This window comes from Lynx rufus, unplaced genomic scaffold (genome assembly GCF_022079265.1).
Source record: "Lynx rufus isolate CCGP_SWC_20201006 ecotype Redwood Valley unplaced genomic scaffold, mLynRuf1.p SCAF_2, whole genome shotgun sequence".
NCBI lineage: Eukaryota > Metazoa > Chordata > Mammalia > Carnivora > Felidae > Lynx > Lynx rufus.
In genome coordinates this window covers 4,417,134-4,435,129 of record NW_025814834.1, presented here as the reverse complement: position 1 = coordinate 4,435,129, position 17,996 = coordinate 4,417,134, and the positions used below count along the sequence as shown (strand labels likewise).

General features: G+C 51.3%; 1 protein-coding gene across 1 annotated transcript in view; it reads right to left on the bottom strand.

Annotated features, from left to right (window-relative positions):
* IQCA1 (IQ motif containing with AAA domain 1) overlaps positions 1 to 17,996 on the bottom strand; it is a 153,879-nt gene that overhangs the window by 13,901 nt on the left and 121,982 nt on the right. The window contains exon 16 of the mRNA XM_047085902.1: positions 8,426 to 8,512. Coding sequence (XP_046941858.1) covers positions 8,426 to 8,512 — 87 coding nt within the window. The remainder of the gene's footprint in view (positions 1 to 8,425; positions 8,513 to 17,996) is intronic.

Sequence of the window (17,996 nt, the reverse complement as noted above, 5' to 3'; positions counted from 1 at the left end):
TGACCCTGGACTCAGCACTTCTACATCCAGGCTGGTTATGTGTCTTCCAGCTGAGTAATCCCAGGAAGGAGCAGCTCGTGAGAGCTTACTGTGTTCTAGGTACTTCTCTCTGCTCAGCATGGACTTCTCCACCTGGTCCTCACAACCTCCCCAGGAGGGGACAGTCCTCGAGACCCTGGGCCCAGAGAGGCTGTGTGACCTCCTGAGTCCTGGAGTTGATGAGCAGGACCCCGACTTCCAGACTGGCACTCCTCCCTCTGCTCTGCTGGGGTCCCCTTCCTCCCAGAGGGGACGTGCTGGGGGCTGGGGTGTCTCCCAAGTCTCCTTCCTGGGGAAAGGGCCTATCCCACTTGAGGGCTGCAAAGGAGACCTAAAATATATGTTTATTATTATTATATTGTATTATATTGTATTGTTAGGTTTAGATCATTATTATGATATATCCACATCAGCTTTATTGAGGTACAATTCACATACTCTACAATTTATCTATTTAAACTGTATAATTTAGTGGTTTTTAGTACATTCGTAGAGTTGCGCAAATATTGTCACCGCCAATTTTAGAACATTTTCATCTGGCCCAAAAGACTGTGCCCAGGATTAGGCAAGAGGATATCTACTTTCTGTCTCTACAGATTTGTATATTCCGGGTATTCTACATAAATAGACTCATACAGTATGTGTGTGTGTGTGTGTGTGTGTGTGTGTCCGTGGCTTCTTTCATTCTGCATATTTTGGGGGTTCCCCCATGTTGTGGCATGCGTTAATACTTCATTTTGATTACTGAACGATAGCCATTGTCCGGAAAGGCCAGATTTTATTTATCCATCCATCAGTTGATGGGTATTTGGGTTGTTTCCGCTTTTTGACTGCCGTGAGCAGTGCCACCGTGAACATTTCTCTTGGGCACACACGGGAATTGAGTTGCCAGACCATATAGTTACTCTATGCGTAACGTTTTGAAGAAATGTCAGACTACTTTCCAAAGTGGCTGTGCCTTTTCATAGTCCCAGAAGCAGAGTACAATGTTTCCAGTTCCCTATATGCCCTTGTGGACACTTGTTGTTATGTATTTTTCTTTTCGCGTTCTTTTTCCTTTTTTAATTTTTTTAAAAAATAGTCTTTAAGTTTTATTTATTTATTTTGAGAGACGCAGAGACAGTGCCAGCGGGGGAGGGGCAGAGAGAGAGGGGGAGAGAGAGAGTCTCAAGCAGGCTCCGCGCCGTCAGCGCAGAGCCCCACGCGGGGCCTGAACTCATGAAATCACGAGATCATGACCTGAGCCGGAACTGAGAGTCGGACGCTTAACCGACTGAGCCACCCAGATGCCCCTCTTTTTCCTTTTTTTTTTTTTAATTATGTATCCTATCTTAATGGATGTGAAAGGGTATCTCATTGTGGTTTTGATTTGTATTTTCCTGATGGCTGATGATGTTCAGCATCTCTTCGTGTGTTTATCTTCTTTGGAAAAATGCCTATTCGGATCCTTTGCCCACTTTTTACATTGGATTATTTGTCTTTTTATTATTGAGTTGTAAGAGTTCTTTATATGTTGCGGGTACAAGTCCCTTATCAGATAGATTCATGATTTGCAAGTACTTTCTTCCATTCTGTGGGTCGTCTTTCCTGATGATGTCCTTTACAGCAAAAAGGTTTTTAGTTTCGATGAGGGGCAGGTTATTTTTCCTTTTGTTGTTTGTGCTTTCGGTGTCATAGCTAAGATATCGTTGCTTTATTTAGGTCACACAGATTTGTGCTTCTATTTTCTTCTAAGGGTTTTAGAGCTTTAGTTTTTACCTGTAGGTCTTTGATGCATTATGGGTTGATTTTTGAATCCTGTGTAAGGTAGGAGGTCCAGCTTTATTCTTTTGCAGGTGGTTATCCAACTGTCCCAGTGCCATGTTTTGAAAATATTATACTTTCTCCATTGAATTGTTTTGGTACCTTTGTCAAATTGAAACTGGGACGTGTTGAGTACTCCAACTCTGTTCTTTTTCAAGATTGTTTTGGCTATTTAAGGTCCCTCGAATTTCCTTCTGGATTTTAGGGTTAGCTTGTCAATTTCTGCCAATAAGCCCGATGGCATCTGGATGGGAATTGTGTTGAATCTGCAGGTAGTTTGGGAATTCTTGCCATCTCAACAATATTAAGTTTTTCGGCCCATGAGGCTGATGTATCTTTCCTTTTATCTAGGTCTCCTTTAACTTTTTTCAACAATGCTTTTGGAGTTTTCAGAGTAGAAATCTTGTACTTCCTTTGCTAAATGTATTTCCAAACATTGTTTTGGATGCTATTATAAATGGTTGTTTCTTAATTTCATTGCACATGTATGGAAGTAAGTTGCTTTTTGTATGTTGATCTTGTATCTTGCACGTTTGTTGGACATGTTTATTAGCTCTAATGCTTTCTTTGTGGATTCCTTAGAATTTTCTCTATATAAGAGCATGCCATCAGCAAATAGAGATAGGTTTACTTCTTCTTTTTCAATATGAATGCCTTTTATTTCGTCCCCCCCCCCCCCAACCACCCTGGCGAGAACCTCCAGTAAAATGCTGGAGAGAAGAGGTGACATTCAGCCAAAAGCCAAAAGTACGACATGACCCGTGGAGGTTAGTATGTGCCCTTTATCATGTGAGGAAGTTCCCTTCACTTTCTATGTCGCTGAGTCTTTTATCACGAAGGGGTGCTGGGTTTTGTCAAATGCTTCTTCTGAACGTATTGGGATGATGTGATTTTTGTCTTTTCTTCCAATGATGCGGCATATTACACAAACTGATTTTTGGATGTTAAACCCAGGGTAAATCCCACTCGGTCATGGCGTGTAATCCTTTTTCTATGTTGTTGGATTCAGTTTAGAGGAGACTTTTTGTAAAGTAATTCACAGCAGAAGAGGAGATGGAATTTTTATGGCAAAATGAATCCCGTAGGCTGGGCCTGAGGCCAGACCACCAGGCATCTTCCTGTCATTTCCTCCTGCGCCCACAGGAATCCAGAGCCTCGACCAGGAGGAAGCAATGGCCCTGCGTGATTCCACCCAGGAGAACAGAGGAGCTTAAAAGAGGGGAAAGCACAAGACAGGCATGATGGAATGAGACTTCCTGGAATCGTAGAAATGGCGCTCTGACCATGAGGATGAAGACCCGCTCATAAAGGGGCTGCTCCTTAATCCCCACCCCAGGTCTTTGCAGAAACCTGTCATCTCTCAGACCCAGCCTCCGGGCTGGCCTGGGACAGGGAGGGGTGTTTGTCGGGCCTTTACTTTGATACTGAACCAGGCGGGTCTACGGCCATACCACCCTGAGCGCGCCCGATCTCATCTGATACTGAACCAGGCTGTGCACCAACCCCCCCAACCCCCCCCCCCCCCGCCCCCCACAAAAGCCCAAGGAAGAAACTCCATAATAACAGGCAGATAATATAGCAAATGGTTAAGTGCACAGATTTTGGTTCAACATATTTGATTGCAGTTTTGGCTCTGCTCTTGACAGTCGTGTGTCCTTGAGCAGGGTGCTCAGTTTCTCTGAGCTTTAATCCCTACGTCTGAGAAATGGGGGAAGTCAGAGAGCCTAACTTACTGGGATGCTGTGAAGATTGCATGGCATAAAGCGTCTGTCTGACAAAGTGCTTGTTAAGGGATGATTTGTGTTTTCTTCTGAAATCCAAGTGCTGGTGGGAGACAATGCCATGTCCACTCTGTTGAGGAGCAAGGTTTTTAAAGGGAAGAGACAGAAAAACTGGGGCCTTTGCAATTTGGAGGAGCCTAGCAATTTGCCAATAGAGCTCAAAATGACTGTGTAAAAAGCTCCCATCAGTTTCCATTATATTAGATGATAAGTCTTCCTCTGCTCAGCCCTGAGAAACTGCCTTCTGGGCCCCATGCCACTGAAGAAAGCTGTCTGCTGAGATTCTGGAAGGAGAGACCTCATAGGAATATCTACACCCGTGCCAGGAAATAATCCAAAGCGCTTAGATGAGGCTTGGAGAGTTTGGTGATATACGGGGTTCATTTTACCAGAATGAATCCAAAGCCCTCTTATGAAGAGTGGTTATATTAAGTAAAACCAACTTTTTGAAAATACAGGAGCAGCAGTTTGGGAACGGGTAGGGGGAGGAGAGTTTGGACAGGCTTTGCAGCCCTGTGGAGGAGGTTTCCCATGGGTGTTTGCATCTGAGCACTGGGGAGACCATGGGCTGGGGAGACAGTCATTGGTTTGGGTGTGGTTTTTCAAGCCATGAGACGGTGCCCAAGGAGGGCCAGTAGAGAGAAATGGGCCATGGGCCTGGGGTAGAAACTCAAGGAGACACAGAAGGCACAGGAGGAGGAGATACAGAAAAAGGTGTTGGTGGGGTAGGAGGCGGCCAGGGCTATGGAAGCCAAGGGGAGGGAGAGTTTTACAAAATGGTGGAATGTAGCCATCTCGAACATGGCATAAAGGGAGAGCAAGGGGACCAAAGTGTGTGTTGGCAAAATGGATGTCAAAGAAGAACTTTTTGAGAGCAGTTTCTGCGGAATTGGAAGGCAGCAAACAGACGAAGGCGGGTTGAGGAGTAAGTGGGGATGGTGAGAATAGACCGGTCTTTTGAGAAGCTTGATGGAGAATAAAGTGGGTGGCAGGGGGTGACTGGGATGTAGGTGGTGCATGTGGGAGCTGCCCAAAGGCTGGTGGAAGGAGGACTGATCCCAGGGCCCCAGTGAAGCTGGAGACTGCACTCTGTGGGGAAGAGGCGTGCTTGTGTGGTCTGAGCCCATCCCCAGCAGCCTAGTTGCCATGGTGATGGCAGTGCCGTCTGCCTGTTCTGAGGCAGATGATATTGCTACCTGCGTGTCCCGAAATGGCAGGGACACCTGAACTTAATTAGCCTGTTTGGATAACAAATGTTGTTCCTGGGCCGCATCCAGAGTGACATCCTCGCTGATGGTGAGGTGTCGTCCCATTAGGAGCGGATGAAAATGAAAGGCAAGTCCGTTCAATCAGCACTCCCTTGCACTCGGGCCACCCCTGTTCCAGTTCAGAGGCCTGTCCATTATGCACGAGACCCTGGCGCTCATCCATCACGCCAGCCAACATCCCCACGGTCACCTGGCAACCTCCGCAGCCACCGCCTCTACGGCCGGTCCCGCCAGCCCCCACACAACTGTGTTATTGTGGGCAATTTCAAATCAGTGCTTAGCATCCGCACAGCAATTTCCATTTGCTTTTCTGCAGTCAGCTCCACAAAGCCACACGGCCGCCAGCTCCAACAAAGCAAGAGATTCCCTCATGGAGGCCTCTTGCGACGTCGGGAAGGCTGCTAGACGAAGTAACGAAGGCTAATGGTGCAGAAAATGCAGCCGCAGACTGTCTTGCCTCATTCTTAACGCCTTCGCCGCGTCCACAGACACCCGACTGGCTGTGTTGGGCCGCAGACGGTGGAGATGATGGCTGTGCTCCCAGGAGGAGGAGAGGGGAAGGGGGCTCGGCCCAGGCGTCCGCCTGGCTGGGGGTTTGTGAAGGTGGCAGGGCTGGGGCATACTTGGAGCTGGGCCATTCCTGAGAGTCTAGAGGAGAAAGGGCTTCTCAGGGTGTTGGGGACGACGGGAAGGGACAGGGGTGTGGGAATTCTGGAGCAGGGCACTTTGGCCTCTAAGGCCAGAGGGCCCCACGGGCAGTTTTCAGGATGTGATCTGGAGCGGCCGGGGGGAGGGGAGGTGTGGCAGGTGGATGCGGGTGTAGCTGCATGGTGGGGGGTGGGGGGTGGGGGGGGGCGGGCGGCATGGCTGGCACTCCGTGGCGTCCCAGCTGGGAGCACCACCCAGACGGGGAGCAGGGCTTTCGGACACACCTTCTTCTGGGTCCCAGCGCTATCCCCAACCCGCTGTGGCTCTCTTGGAGCCTTTGTCCTCTGGTGCCAAACAGGGCAAGGCTGCCTCCTTCCTAGGGTGGCCGGGAGCTTCCCCGACAGAGGCGTCGTGCCCCTGGGAACCTCTTCTTCTTGTGCACGGCGGTCGTATGTGTTAGGCCTGGGGATCGCGGCCTGCCTGGACTTCTTCCTTGCTTTGCGGCTGACGACGGGGTGATCCTCATGTATTTTACGACCTTGGGAGGCCTTACCCTAAAGGCTGAGGCGTCTAGCGGGGGAGCAAGTCACCGTGGGTGAGACTTTTTTTCAGGGGGAGATTCTGGGATCCCTCGGGTCCGAGAAGCAGCCGCTGGAGTGCCGTCTGTGCTGTAGTTGAGGGCGGTGGACAAGGCAGCCTCCTGCTTTCTTTGCGGGTGGACTTTCCTCTCCGAGCCTCAGTGCCTCTGGGACCGTGGAGCCTTTGGGACAGAGGCTGGACCACGGCGGAAAGAAGGCTGCTGGGTTTCCCTGGCGTGGCCGAGTGACCGATGAGACCGAGGAGAAGCTGGCTGTGATGCCTCCCGGGTTCCTGTCCCCTGTGGATGCGGCTGCTGCCCTTAGCTTTCAGTGGTCACCTTCAGAAGGTAGGCGGCCAACGCTCGAGGCAGCTCCGGGCCCTGGTGGCCGAGGGACTTGAGAGCGCAAGTCAGGGGCCGGGTGTGGGGGAGAGAGAGCACAGCTGGACCAGCCTTGGCCCCAGATTTCCAGGAAGACAGTGGAGGCAGCACGAGGGGCAGGCCCAGGACGTGGGGGGACACACATTCCCACGTACGTCTGGGGGATCACACAGCGATTCCCCCCCACCCCTGCGGTCTCTTGCTGGGTGGGGTGTGCAGGCCCCCCGCGGCTCTGTCTGGGCCTGGGATGGCCCGGGCCACCCGGCCAGCCATGGGGACATTCTGCCTCTTGTCCGTCAGGTGTCCCGGGAGTTATCTGAGGGCCTGGTCCATTTTCTCCAGTGCAGTTAATTCCCCGGACAGACGACAGACTCTTCTAATGCAGAGCTGGACAGAATTAAGGTCTGATTTATCCGTCGCAAAGACTCTGCTACCAAAGGTCTTCATTTCCCACCGGAATCAAACCAGTCCGCGGCTGTGTTTGTGGGAACCGGAGGTCGTGCTGTGTCCCTGGGAATCAGCGACAGTAGGGCCTGTTCAGGAGAGAGGTCTGGAGACGGGCTTCTGGTCTCTCCCCTCTGCCGCCCACGGGATGTGTCTGCTGAGCCCGTATTTCGTTCCCCGCCATCAGCGCTTCCCCCAGTGCTCCTCTGGCTCTCTTACACGTGAGCAGTTCACCGTCGCCCTGTTCCCCACAGACTCAGGTGTGCAGGTGAGCCGATGGCTGTAAGCGCTCAGAGCGGAGCCACAGCCCGAGGGGGTCATGGCAGAGAATGAACCCGGAGGCTGTGCTCGCTGGAGCCCTGTAATTAAGTAGGCACGGAAGTGGATGCCCAGAGAGGTTAAGTTACTTGCTCACGGCCACACAGCCAGCTACGATGAACGGCGTGGTGAGCCCAGAGCCCACGTCTCGTAGTCTCCAGGCTGATGTCCAGCGGGAGCGTGAGAAGCCCTTGCTCTCTCAGGACAGAGTTTCTGATGACGTCGGGTGTGTGACACCTTGGGTCACACGCGCCCTGCGTGTGTCTTTAGATCTCTGATCTGGCCCGTAGTTAACTCCTGTCTCGACGCGATCGTAGGTGGGGACTTTCTTCACTGCAGCAGAGTGGCCAGCAGAGGGAGCTAGCTCCCAGATTCCGGTAAATCATGAATGAGTCCTCTTAAGAGTTTCTAAAATGACAGGGCAATCAAGGCTCATTTGGGGGAAGAAAAGATTGAGCTTTCATGCTTTTTCCAAATCAGCTCTACCTGCTAAAAATGATGTATAATGCATAAGGATCGAAAGTGATTAAAATCCTTATGAATTTAATCAGAAATTCACAGTTAACCACTATTTGCTTTGTTGCAAATTGATGTCGAATAACAATCATGTGTATCTGCAAATTTTTTTTAACTTGTGGGAAATTTGCTGGTGATTTGTGGGGGGAAGTTCGGGGGAGGGGGGGCCGTTTAAAGGAGAGAAAAGGAGGAAGGAAGCAGTTGAAAGCCGGCTCCCTGGAGGCCCCAAATGCAGGCACTTAGCAGTTCTATAGAAGGCCTTTGTTCATAAATTTCGGGCCCTTGCTATTTATTATTATGAACAATAGGAAATCCTAATAATAACTCCTCTGTGTGCCATTTGCTTTAACTGAGCAAAATTCTCTGAATTGTTTCTTACCTCTGCGTCACATGTTTGGGTCCAAAGCTCCCCCTCCCCCCTCTTTCCACACTTTCCTTCTTCTTCTTCTTTTTTTTCCCCCAAATTATTCCTCATCAAAGCAGACCACTGAATTTTTTCAAATGCAGACATGTATAGGGCAGAGAGAGAGACTGCCCTTTCATTTCCTTCCTCCCGTAAAAAAGACCTTGAAAAATGGAGACAGTTCCTGGTAAGAGTCCCCTCGGAGGAAAGAAAAGGCCAAAGGAAGAAATGCTCGAGAAGCCCTTACCATCCTTTCTGCGCTGGGAACTTTCTTGTAGAAGGTTTTTTCTGTGTCTCCGATCCAGACCACGGAGGGCTGGAGTTGCCGGGCCACCTGCAGGGGGAAATGTACATGCTTGTCTTTCTTGGTCCCCGACCACGAACAGCAGGCCCCCCAAGACGGCTCTCACGGGGGAGTGGGGCCCGGAGGGGCTCCACTGCACGACCCTGGCCCTCCTGCACGACAGGGCGGGGGCCCCCACCGCGGCCTCCTCTCCCACCTTACGGGCAGGACACCCTTGAGGTCTGTGCATTTGGCTCTAGGACCCGGAGCCTTGAATCAGTCTGGCTTGAAATAAAATGACAGTTTTCTGCTGCAACAAAATCAAGGGGTGTTTGGGTCTCAAGCTGTAATTACAGCCTGCTTGCAGCTCCCAGGTTTATTCAGACCTGCTCCTCGTGAGAAAAGCTGTTTCAGCACAAGGGCCCCCGGAATGCCTTTTGTTCTCCTTGGTGTGGCTGTGCCTTTGTGGCCCAGGTTCTGTCTGGGAAGTGGCTCTGAGCCCCTCCACGGTGGGCGGGGCTTCGCGACAGCGCTGGGACGGCAAATCACGGCCACACACCTAAGGATCTCTTCAAAGCGCCCCCATGACAGCAAAGTTCAGGGTTTTTTTTTGCAACAACCTGTGCTTTGTGCAAAATTGCGACAGATGAAAGCCGGCCTCCGGCTGCAGCGAATGTAGTGTTATCTACTCCTATTTTTATATTTCTTCAAACCTCATTAAGGCAGCGGGCATGATTTTTAACCAAGACAGGCATCTAACAAATGATGGAAAAATCACTAGGCTCGCTGCAGCCGTTTCCCCAGTGTTACGTACCTAGTGAGGCAGATTATGCACGCTCTAAGACAAAAGCCGATGGAACTTGATCCTGGTGCCAGCGTGACACCTGGGCCGTGTGCGTTCACGGTCCCCACTTGCCAGCACCTTCAGGGGGGAAGCACGTCTTGCCAACCACTGTTCGGTACGCATTAGTTTTTAGACCCAGAGCCACAGAGTTTAAGAACTGCAAATTGTAGCCCCAATTCCTAGGCGGGGCGGCGGGGTGTGATAACCGCAGCGAGTGCCAGCAGTTAGTGAGCAGCCGTGTGCCCGGCCAGGGCCACACGCGTCGCACACGGCAGGACACTCACGGTCAGGGCCAACACTGACCCAGCACGTCCTCCGCTTGATACGTGGTTCACGCCACAGCCCTGCGAAGCAGGTGCCGCGATGCTCACCCAGGTTTGCAGACGGGGAAACCAAGGCTGAAAGGCGCTAAGTGAGCTGTCCAAGGTCACACAGCTTGAAAATGGCAGAAGCAGGATGTAAGACCAGGCTGCTGGCGGCAAAGTCTGCCAGGCTCTCGGGCCCCGTCGCCAGCTGTCGGTTCTCTGGGTTCCTTGCCGTAGGCCCCCCGACTTTACAACGTGGCCCGCCCCCTCCCTCGCTGCAGACCGAGGGTGGGCTCCAAGGAAGCATTGTTCTGCTGAGAGCTATTTTAAGTCCAAAGCTTCCCTGCTTCCAGCCCCTAAAGAAAATAAGAAAATGAGATCCTGGGTTTCCAGCTTCTTAGAAAAGACACACTTTATAATGACAAAGGCAAAATCTTATTCTTTTTCACTCCTTAAAAATCGTAGCTTTAGAACAGAAAGCTGTTGGAAGAACACCGCACAGAAGCCGTTGTCTCCCGTCTCGGGCTAATGGTGAGCTTGCCGAAGGAGCCGGCCTCTCCCCTCCTGTGTCCACTTGGCAAGCGACAGCCTTTCCAGTCTTTGCGTGTCTCCATTCTGCCGATCCACTCGTCTCAATGGCAATCGCAGATGTGAGCACAAGCCCTTCCGGAGCCTTCTGCTTCTAACGAAGTAAGCTGCTCCAGCCGTCTTGAAAGGCAGGAGTCTTGTTAGCTTGGGATAATTTGAGACCAACAGTCTCTGGTCGTACCATTCCATTCAATGCGAAAGTCTAACAACTGTTCCCGAACTTGTGTGCGTTCGGGGCTGGTGGGGAAATTCCAAGCTTCCTGTGTTTGTCACCCGCACCTGTGAAGGAATGGCTTTGCCGGGACCGTTCACCTGCTGCGGGGCACACGGGGCTGTGTGGGGACCTTGGTGGTGACGTGGTTTCTGAGGGCTCGGTTCTAATCAAGTGAAGCAGAAAATGTTTCCCCAGCGATTTCTCTGACAATAACAATACAAGGAATGATCCCTTGCAAAGCGCCTTGATCTCATGACACCACTTCTCCTTCGCTCGCTGAGTGCGTACTGTGCCCTGCTCGTCCCAGCATCTCCCCTTTATATGTGAGGTCACTGGGGCAGAGAAGGGGTAATATGCCCCCCAGCACCGGAGAAATGTTGGAGTCAGTCTGCCCAGAGTCAGACCTGGGTCTGCCTTTGTTAACCAGGCGTTAATGTCTGCCCTGTCTCCATGGGAGACAAGATGCCCGTTCCAAAGCATCTCACTACCCTTGACCTGTTTCCTCCTCTAGCCCCTTTTTATTCCAGCAGGGAGAACTCTAAAGCCGTCACTGCCTTGTCCTCCTCAGTGGGGAGCTGGCCAGAGGACATCTGGTGGCCAGGCTCAGTTCTGGACAGATGAGAGAGGCATGGAATCCGGGACCCCCACGCGGATATGTCTCCCACCAGGGAGGATCGAAGGGATGAGACTTGTCTTGGGAGAAAAGAAGACTCAAGGGGGTAAGCTAGCTGTTTTCAAATAGTCGAAAGGCTCTCGTGGGCCAGAAAGACTGGCTTTATGTAGACTGAGAGCTGTTCTCACATTTCTTCATTCGTTAGTGCTTCCCGAGGATGTGCCAGGCGCTGTGCTCGGTGCTGGGGTCCCTGCCCTCAAGACCTGCCCAGGGGAAGGGAGGGCAGCTTGTGAGGGTGGCCCTAGGAAAATGGGGTGTCGGTGAGGGCCACCAATGACAGAAAGAGCGAGAAGTGGGTCAAGCAGGTGACCAGGAATGGAGACTGCAGACAAAGCGTTAAAGCACACAGAGCTTCTAGTGGTCTCTAGAAGATCACAGAGCCTGAAGATGGGGATGCGTCGGCCATGCCAGAGACGGGAGCCAGGGCACAGGGCTACATGTGCCCTCGTGGGGCTGCTCGGGGCCACAAAGGAGTCACAAAGGCTGTGGCAGGGCTGCGGAGTTTGCTTTTATCCCGGAAGCTGTGGAGAGTCTGTAAGGGACTTTAATCAAGAACTTGGATCCTAGTTGCAGTATGGAAACATCCCTCTGGTGGGTGTGTGAAGCATGGCGTGCTGGGGGGCTGTTCCCGGGGAACTGGGAAGTTGGTTGGTGGGCATGTGGGAGTGGAGGGTGGGAGCTCACCAGTGGAGGGGGAGGGTGGGTGGGGCCCGGTGACGGCCGTGGGTGAAGAGGCTGATGGGGCAGGAGTGCTGCGTTGGGGACAGCAAAGGGCACAGAAGAGGGAGCCGTTGCCACCGCCCAGGGAGGTCAGTGGTGCAGGAAGGGAGTGGGCAACGGTGGCCAGGGCTGGTAATCTGGAGGTCACTCGTGGCCTTGGTGGGGCGTGGAGGGGAGAGAAGCCAGGTGACAGGGGCTGAGGGGTGAAAGGGTCAGAGGCTGAGGCAGGGAGCATTCTTTCAGAAGGATGGGGAGCCCGGAGCCCGGAGGTGGTGTGGGATGGGAGGGCGGCCAGCAGAGGACGACCTAGGAGGGAGAAGGGCTGTCCTCCTTCCCCAGGGAGCAGGAGGTAAGGATGGTTGCTGGCCCAGGCTGGGCATCTGTGACACGAGGGATGTTCGCAGATACAAAGGGTGGACAGGCCAAGCTTTGAAAACATGGAAATTCGTGGACATTTGGCCCTTCCTTATTGTTACTGCCAAAGCAGTATTCATTAGCAAAATTTTCAGGATACGTATTCAGACACATAAACAACACTCTTTGCCTCCTCTGTATGAGCGAATTGTCACGTATTTCCCGCCTTCGTAGACCGTCTTCGACACCCATATTTGCCAAAATGAGATCGTTCCTCATACACCGTTTTGCATTCTGGTTTACCCCATATGAAATGTATTTCTCCAACATCATCTTAACATGATGTCCCATAATTTATTGATCTAACCTTCTGATTTTGAACATTTGGAAGGTTTCTGCCTTCTAACGAAATCAAACAGTGCTTCGATGAGCTTTGGGGGCCCATGACGAGGTCATTCCCTTAGAACGGGGCCAGACCCACAGCTGCTGGACCTCAGGGCTTATGTTATTCTTGTTTTCGCCGACGTTGGCAACCTGCCCCCCCAGAGGTTCTCTGCTTACACTCTCTTCAGCTGTGGATAAGCGAATCTGTTTTTCCACACTCCCTCCTTAGTGAGTATTAACAATAAAAAAACTCTTTGCCAATTGTTAATGAAAAATGGTATCCTTTGCTCTTTTAATTTTCATTTAGCAATGATAAGCCTTCATTCAAATTACTCACAGAGAGTTTGAGGTCATGGGCAATTAGATGTAATTAATTCATAATTGAACTTTCCAGAAGTTGCACGGGCTAGTTGACTTCAGCTGCCAGTAGAGGGCTCTTCAGTCCCATCAAATATAACTACAGGTTTTCAGTTACATGTCCAATCTGGAATCAAAACGAATTTCCACCATGTGCTTTTTCAAATTCTGGGAAGCTCCATCAAACAATTAAAGACTTCTTCCATGTGATTTTTATGGCTTTGATCTTTTTTAATCCCGAAAGAAACGCTATCAACATTCTCCATCAGAATTAGATTCTCTTGGGTCAGGATATAATGACTCCACGGTGAAAACTTGTTTGTGTTTGGCACACTTAAATTACTAATATGATTTGCCCAAATGACTCCTGGAAGCTTTGGAAGTTCTCTCCGAAAGTGTCCTATTTTGCTTGCCTTAGAGAAACTGATGAAAAGCCAGGTTACTTTTTTCAGTGGTTGAGTCTCAGTTTACCAAACTGAAAACACCCCGCGTCCATCCATCCATCCACCCATCCACCCATCCATCCATGCATCCCTCCCTCCATCCATCCGTCAAACTACCCACCCCATACCTATTTGCCAAGCATCTGTGACATTCCAAGCTCAGTGGGGGGAGGCAGGAGAGACATGGTGGAGAGTGTATAGTTTCTGTGTCTGAATGAGAGTTGCTGGGCACAGGCAGGCAACCACCAGGGAGCTGTCATGCTGGGGAGGAGTGGAGAGTTGTGAGTTACTCAGGGAGAGGGGAGGCTCACGTTCCGAGACTGTGGTCACTTGGCTTCTGTTTAAACACTTAAAACGTGAAGGCGTTTCGTTCTGCATCTCCACTATTTAAAAATAGTGTTTAAATTTTTGATTTCCTTGAATTACAGTCTTTTACGAGATGGCGGAAATTACTTCAAGTCCTCACTGGGTATGAGCTGGGCTAAACCGTAAGTTGATACTCAAAGGACGAGCCGAGGTGTACTAAAGAGTCAGGAGACCGGCTGGGCTGGCCCTGTATGAAAAGGAAGGGAAACTGAGGCAGAAGAGAGGACCAGGAGGAGCTGGGATACAGGCACGGTTGATAGACTGTGACAGGTGGGTGCCGTGGGGGGAGTCAGGTCAGTGCTGACAACACCAACATGTTGATGCTCGACCGATTATCAGGCTGTAGTCAAAGGGAAGGTCTCTGCATGGTGACAGGCGTCAGGCTTTCAAGCCCTCCGGAGTTCTGTCTGGATCCCCTTCTCCTCCTCAGCTCACTCCCAGCCACACCGGGGCTAACGGCTTCACGCCAGGCTGCACTGACCGAGCCAGACTCGGGCAGCACAAGGGTTAATGCGTACGCGCAAGGCCATCTACAGTCTCCACTAACATGTGGCACGTTTTAGCCACATTCAAGGCCTTCCTTGCTTTACGTGTTTCCAAATTGGCTAACGATTCTTTAACGCCTGTGGGTGGACCCTGGTCAAGAGCAGACGGACCCTAGATTTATGGTGATTTACAGCCCACAGAATGCCTGCACGTCCCTTACTGACAGACAACGCTTGGGGCATCCGCGGTCCGGGGCCCCCCTTCCATGGGGATGTGGGGACGCTCTGGGGCATCTGCTCAACTTTGCTGTGAACTTAAAACTGCTCTGAAATACAAAGTTCACGCTGGAAAAAAAAAAAAAAAAGGTTGTGACGTGCATGTGGACTCCCTTCTCAGCCTAAACTGTCTCCACAACAAGTGTAAGGTGACCCATTCAGGATCAAGGTCACCAGCCCCTCCCTTCCTTCATTTTCATACCTGGTGCTCCACCGGAGCTCCTAGATTCTGATTCTCTCTCCCACTCTCCTCCCCTGCCCTCTCCCCCTCCTCCCCTTCTCTCCCGTGAGCAACTCTGCGTTTTGGGGTCAGGTGTCATGTTTGCTTTATCCGTATTGAATTTCACCTTATGACGGTGACACTCCCACATTTATTACATTTATTCTATATCCGTGTGTTGGGAAAAAAAAAAATCATCCACGAATAGCAACTGTGTCTTTGTTTGCGTTATTCATCAGGAGGAATCTGAGCTTCCGTGAGCTACAGGAACGTAACTGGCTGGGGTCTCCGTGGCCTGACTCCTGGACCAGCTGTTTGTACCAGCACATCTGGGCGAGATCCCTTGGCAGGCGGCCACAGGCTGTTGGCTGTGAGCCCAACGAGGGGCTCCTGGCGAGCGGTGCCAAGGCACGAACAGCATCACGGCTTCTTTTTGTCCAGACATGCAGGCCGGTGTGGGCCACGTGGCCTGGACCGGATGCGGAGCGTGGGAGGCGGCCTCGCTCCGAGTCGGGCCCTCACTGGAGGACAGGGAGGGCTCAAGGACCACGGGGAAGAGAAGCCATCTCTCCCCAGACCCAGAGCACAAGACAAGCGGTCCTCTGCCTGGACCTTCCAAGCTCTGCTGGCCTCTGCTTGGCCTTCTCGTGGGAGGTCCGGAGGCTCAGGAGAAGGGGGGGATCCGGAAGACGTGGAATCCTGCTGGAGTGCCATCAGCACGCGATAGCTTCCAATTCTTCACCTTCTCACGCTGCAACGTCCCCAGCTGACACTCTGCCCCAGGAATGTCCCTGCCCTTGGGTCACTGGGCGGGCATGGCTGCCACAGGCCGGGCACGGATGGAGGCTTCCCTCCCCCAGAGGCCAGTCGGGAGCCTCTGACAGAGCTGGAGTCGGACGTGGGCTTAAATCCAGATGCCAGCCTCTTTGTTCTTTTGTATTTTGGGTCAAATGAAGCACTCTGAGCTTCGTTGGTTTTTTTTTGTGTTTTTTTTCTGTCTGTAGAATGGAGACTTTAGTTCCTGTCTCATCAGGGATTGGTGCAGTTAAAAATGAAAGTGTGTGTTAGACTCCTTAGCACGTGGCAGGCTCCAGTCCCGTGGAGTCTTTGCCGTTCCTCCGTCCCCCGATTATAAAGACCCGAGGAGGCTGGTGCCTTGCCGTGGTGACTTCTTTCGTCCGCGAAATACGTATTAAATAGTAATCGTTTATCACATTTCTGTCCTTCTTTCTTCTTGAGAGAGAAAGAGAGAGTGCAAGCAGGGGAGAGGGACGGAGGGAGAGGGAGGGAGAATTTTAAGCGGATCCCATACTCGGTGTGGAGCCCGACACAGGGCTTGATCCCGCGACCCTGGGGTCATGACCTGAGCCCAAACCAAGAGTCGGATGCTTAACTGACTGAGCCACCCAGATGCCCCCACTTATCACATTTCTTAATTGTTAGATACATTTCTAATATTTCCCTGATAAATAGATGTGTATTCTTTCCTGCATATAGCTTTAGCGTAAGAGGGAATTTTAGCTAAGTTGCTTACTCGTACAACCAACTCAGTTCTTCAAGGAATTCGCTTATCCAAGCTGTTAATCCATGAGAAAGACTGTATATTTTACATTTGAGAGAGAGAGAGACAGAGCATAAGCAGGGGAGGGGCAGAGAGAGGGAGACAGAATCCAAAGCAGGCTCCAGGCTCTGCGCTGTCAGCCCAGAGCCCGACACGGGGCTCGAACTCACGAACCGCGAGACCATGACCCGAGCTGAAGTTGGACGCTTAACCGGCTGAGCCGCCCAGACGCCCCCTAGAAAAACTGTGTAAAACAAAGGAACCCTCCAAAAATAATGCTAACAGCACGGATTGGAATCTGTGCCCGTGCCACAAACCAGAGACGCATTTCTGCAGAGTTTTCACGCATGCAGAGTGTGGTGGGAGGAACCCAACAACAGCCAGAGGTGCAGTTATGAGTGGCTTCCTGAGAGTTGCATGCTTGGCTTTCTAGAGGTTGATTCAGGGATGGCAGTTCTCCAGAAGGAGGCATGATAAGTAACAGGGCTTCTGTTACTTCACCTTGTGCAGCAAATGCCGAAGAGCCGGATTCTGCTGTGTGCGAGCCACAGCCCATTCCACGGCTCGCGGACCACAGGAATGCATTATGGCTGCCTGGCCTAGATCTCCTGGCACAGGTATCATTTCCCGCCTCTTCGGTTAATTAAAGCCACATACCTCTTGGCAATGCAGATAGCCCCTCTGTCAGTCATGCCAGGACACGGTGGCCTCACCGCACAGGAGTTTTCGCTGAGTGACTCCCACTCCCGAGACCTTCGTGTCTCTCAGGAATCAGTGATACGCACAGTAAAGGTGAGGCTTAACGAGGTGTGTGTCAGGCACAGAGTGCCCTAGGTGGCTAAATACACTGTTTTCCACATTCTGGTACTTTGACGTTCGGCCTTTTGTGGCCTACACAATGTCAGTACGCGATGGTTTTAATAAATGCGAAGACAGCTTACCCGCTATCAAGACAACCTGTCAGTAGCAGAAGAAACAATGTCTTGAGCGAGAGAACATCATGATCCTGTCATTGGCTCTGTCCTAGTGTCATGCCAGGAGCAGGGGAGCCATGCGGCAGGAGGGAGAAGAGGCTTACGTCAGCCCTACCTCTGCCCGAGGCAGAATGATGCAGTCACCACATCTGGAGGCTCACGTCGCAGCACGGCAGGCCAGGAAAATTACTTAAATGCTTTGCGCCTCAGTTTTCGCATCAGCAAAACGGGGATGATGATAGTGTCTACCTCACAAGGTGGTTGTGAGGACTGCACGAGTTAATACGAAACAAGATGCTGGTGAAATGCCGATAGTTTAATATTTATGTGCTTCTGCCTGTTACTTACAACGTCAACGCAGTTAGGTGTTGAGGATGGATGAATTTAGGTGTTTTTTGGGGGCAGGGCAAGAGCGTAGGTTTCTTTTACTTTTCCACGGAAGCACTTGGTGTTTAGAGCTTCGTGGGTAAGTACAGGAGGCCACCAGCCAGGCTGCTGGGCTTTAAGTTCCAACCCGTGTTCAGAGCCTTAGCTAACCTCAGAAAGGTGCCTGCATGCTGGAAGATTCCGAGCTCAGCGGAGAGCAACAGCTGGGAAATTACTAAGCATATACTTTAGCCTTTGCCACATTAAAAGCGCTTGTTAAACACCTCAGGCTTTCCATTTAAGGTTCGTTCAAGTGAAGATGATGTTCTAGGACTCAGAGGTTCACCTGAGGCTAAGGGCAAAAATCAAAATAGACCCACAATCACAAAATGGAAAACAAAACCT